General features: G+C 45.8%; 1 protein-coding gene across 1 annotated transcript; it reads left to right on the forward strand.

The window, feature by feature from the left end:
• Positions 1 to 3171: 3171 nt before the first annotated feature.
• On the forward strand, positions 3172 to 3650 carry LOC129753909 (uncharacterized). The gene is made up of 2 exons (XM_055749758.1): positions 3172 to 3367; positions 3445 to 3650. Exons 1-2 carry the CDS (start codon positions 3172 to 3174, stop codon positions 3648 to 3650), a joined length of 402 nt encoding a protein of 133 aa, XP_055605733.1.
• The last annotated feature ends 774 nt before the right edge of the window (positions 3651 to 4424 follow it).

Consider the following 4424-nt stretch of genomic DNA (forward strand, 5'->3'; position numbering starts at 1 on the left):
TGAAAGTGAGAAACCAATAGCCTTCACTTCAATTTCACTCAGATCCAGCGATGCCATAAAAACTCTGTATCATTAGTGTGTCCTATTCTCGTCCATAAGAGTCCCAATGAAACAGAAAGAGATACATTGATGATACAGACAAAAATATGGCATCACTGCTCTGATCTGCTGTCATGCTTATGGAAGTCTGTGCTAGAATAAAGAGCAAGCTTTATTGGGCATGGGCCTGCTAAAAAGAATAAAGCTTGCTCCTTACTCTTACACAGATTTCCATAAGAATTACACCTAATCGGAGTGAAGGCTATTGCTTTCTCAGTTTAACACATGAGAAATCGTATATCGGGATTCCGAGCGTGCGCATCGCCAATTCGAGGCGCAGGAAAAAGGTTCAAGCCGCAGTAAGGGAGACCAGAAGTCAGGCTGGAGGGTCGTCGAACCAGGAGCCAATTGGAAGGTTATTTTAGGAGGTCGTGGTACCTGGAGGCTAGTTGGAGGACGTCGAGACAGAAATTCGACGGGCTGGAGCCACTAGATCGTCAAACCGGAAGCCAGAAGAAAGGTCGAGGAGCTACAACAGTAGCAGGGACGTTGTGCATTGAAGGCTACGGATGAGGTCCGATGCGTGCGTTGAAGAGGAACCCCAGCTTTCCTTTTCGCAAACTACGTAAAACCGCTGATAACCACTGTCTTCTAATTTCGAATACAGAATGACATGCTCTCACCCTTCACCCAAATCTCCAACGATCCCATCTTTCAAATCGCTCATACACACACACACACACACACACACACACACAACCACACACACACAACCACACACACAACCACACACACACACACACACACACACACACACACACACACACACACACACACACACACACACACACACACACACACACACACACACACACACACACACACACACACACACACACACACACACACACACACACACACACACACACACACACACACACACACACACACACACACACACACACACACACACACACACACACACACACACAAACACACACAAACACACACACACATGTTCCAAAAATCACGATAAATTTGAGCAATACTCGGGACCAATCTGTCTAGATAACCAGGTGCTGAAGATCAATGGGCGCACACAAGTTTACATTTTATACAGCGTTCATGCATACTCGTGTAATTTTTACATGGCAACCTACGTCATCTGCCGAATTTCCTTGTAAGACTTTGTTCCTTCTTGCTTGCTTTGTTCATGAAAGATATTTCACTTTAAACCTCAACTGGATAATATCAAAATTCTATAAATCAGTAACTAATTTTGAATACATTGAACCCATCGGAGCGATTGAACAGATTGTTTCAATACTGAAAACAGTTCGGCCGCAACTTTCTGCAATAAACAAGAAGAAATTAATTTAACATACATATTAGTTCTTTTCTGTTGCAAGTATTCCGAGCACTACCTACCACATCTTTAGGAAGAGCCCCCTGAGATGCATAGCAACACATGTATGATGTTCATTTATCATGTGTAAATGAAGTATTCCTCGCTGTACCAGAAAGTAGAAACGAACTCTCCTTTCCACGAACGGGGGGGCTTCAACAGAAAGGGTTACCTACCTTGTGACAAATCCTTCTTACCATACCGTACATGGAGTTTGCTTCCAAATCCTAAGAGCAAGTTCACTGGTGTTGGGAAAAAGTGGAAGAAATTTAGAAAATTTTACCATGCAAAAATGTTTTCAAGATCTTTGGGCGTTGTATTTTTTACAGCACTGTTTCTGTTTCAGCCGTATGTGATAGAAACATTGCTATTTTAGCATCACTGCATGCGAAATTACAACACGTGTTTTTAAAAAACTTGAAGGCTACAGATCTTAAAAATGTTTTTGCATGGAAAAATTTTCAAAACGTGCAAAAAGTGACAAAATTTCTACCACTTTTTCCCAACACCAGTGAACTTGCTTTAACCGACTGAGTTCTGCATCCAACTCGACACCTACAGTCAATCGCAAAAAAAATCGTGCACACATGGTTTTCCAACTCTTTTCATTTATTTGGTGTGAAAATGTAGGAGGCGTAGATGTAATTATGATCTTATCTTGGTAATCCGTGCCTAAATAGTTGTCGGGCGATGCCGTTATCCTTCCTGGCATCGTTAATGCTGGAAATGAAGTTGCTGGTGACGGTGCCGGATCTGCCGAAAATGCGCTCCCACCACAAATTCAAAGACCAGCTAATGAGCTAGGGTTGAGGCGCAGCGGTCGGGAGCGCAGGTATCCAGGCAAGTATTCTGATTTCGTTAGCTATGGATCCTTTTCTGGTGAAAGTGTTTCCCCTCAGTTGCCACCCGAGACGGCCGATGATACGAAGCAGATGGACGATCCAACTACCTACGACGAGGTTCTGTGTCGGTCCGACAGAGAGCATTGGGTTCGAGCCATGGAAGAAGAGTTGCAGTCGTTGAGCGAAAACGAGACGTGGGTGCTGACCGATCTGCCCGAGGGGCGGAAAGCTATACGGAACAAGTGGGTTTTCAAAACGAAGCGTGGACCCGATGGAGTTGTTCAGCGGTACAAGGCTCATCTCGTAGTCAAGGGCTGTTCCCAGAGGCCAGGTCTGGATTATGATGAGGTGTATTCCCCCGTCGTGCGGTACGCGACGGTCCGATACCTCATGGCGTTGGCTGTGCTTTATGATCTGGACATCGATCAGATGGACGCCGTGACGGCATTTCTACAGGGCGAGCTGAAGGACGAAGAAATATACATGGTGCAGCCGCAGGGTGTCGAGAACCGGAGCGGCAAGGTTTGCCGGCTGAAGAAGGCACTGTACGGCTTGAAGCAGTCAAGCCGCGTTTGGAATGCTCAGCTGGATGATGTACTGCAGAGATTCGGACTGAATCGTTCTTCAGTCGATCCCTGCCTGTACTGGATGGTGCGTGAAGAAAAGTTAATGTTCGTCACCATCTACGTTGACGATTTCTTGATCTTCACCAATGACCGGAAGTTGAAGCAGAAGCTGAAGGCGTACTTGTGCGAGCAGTTCAAGATGAAGGATCTCGGTGAGGCCAAGTACTGTCTACGTGTCCGAATTACGAGGGATCGAGAAGAGTGAAAGCTCTGGCTCGATCAACAAGCATACGTCAAGGAGATTACCCAGCGGTTTGGCATGGCAGATGCGAAACCGATGTCCATTCCAGCAGATCCGAGCGTGAGGTTGGGCAAGTCCATGGGTCCCAATGGTCCGGAAGAAGAAGCTGAAATGAAGAAGGTGCCGTTCAAAGAAGCGGTGGGATCTTTGTCGTTCGCAGCTCAAGTAACTCGTCCAGATATTTCCTTTGCGGTCAATGCAGTGAGTCAATTTGGTTCGAATCCAGGACGACAGCACTGGGAAGCAGTCAAGAAAATCATCCGCTACCTGAAGGGTACTACAACGAATAAGCTGGAGTATCATCTGAGCTGGTCGGTTTTAGCGATGCCGATTGGGGAGGAGATCCGGACAACCGAAGGTCGACGACTGGCTACGTGTTCACGATGCAGGGAGGAGCCGTTTCGTGGAACGTCAAGAAGCAGCTGACTGTCGCCCTGTCATCTTGTGAGGCGGAGTACATGGCTCTGTCTCGAACCATCCAAGAGGCCATGTGGTGAACGAACTTGCGGTCGCAGATTTTCGAGGAGGAACCAGTAATGATTTATTGCGACAACCAGGGAGCAATCAACATCGCTGGAAACGGAGCGTACAACCCCCGAACGAACTACTACTGTAACTTACTAGTTGTCAATCGATTCGGACGTGTTTTTTCCGCTCCTCCGTACTCTGCGTTTAACTTTTTTTTTTTTTTATCGCCCGCTGTTTTTAAATTAATTAAAATGAAGTGTGAAATTTGTTCTCTGGACTCTGCCACTGATTCAATCATGTGGAAGTGCATTGGTTGCCCGCGAGTTTTCCATGCATCCTGTGTGGGAGTTGTTATTCAAAGAAACACATTGAGGAGCAAAAAAGTGGATTCCAGTGCTTACCTCTTACCGTGCTGTCAAACTTGTCAGGAGCTCGTTAATGCTAAGCTAGAAATCAACAGTTTAGCTGAAGAACAAAAAAAACTAGCTGTCAAACATGATCTTAGAGGCGATCGAAGGGCTAGAAATAGCTATGCAGGCCATTAAATTAGAGCTCACTACAATTCATAAAAACAGCACTTTAGCTGGATCTGTCGCTGCGTTGAAAAACCATGCGACATCGCTTTTCGACACGGCTATGTTGACTTCGCAGGAATGCCTAACAAAGTCAATTAATTCAGTGACGTCAGGTCTTTCCAAAGACCTGTGCAACATAAATGAGGAACTCAGTCAGCTACAACAGCTGTCGATGGAAATCGCCTCAAGTTGCACGATTACGTCAAACCCAGTATTGGAGCTTGATAT

This window comes from Uranotaenia lowii, chromosome 3 (genome assembly GCF_029784155.1).
Source record: "Uranotaenia lowii strain MFRU-FL chromosome 3, ASM2978415v1, whole genome shotgun sequence".
In the NCBI taxonomy this organism is placed as follows: domain Eukaryota; kingdom Metazoa; phylum Arthropoda; class Insecta; order Diptera; family Culicidae; genus Uranotaenia; species Uranotaenia lowii.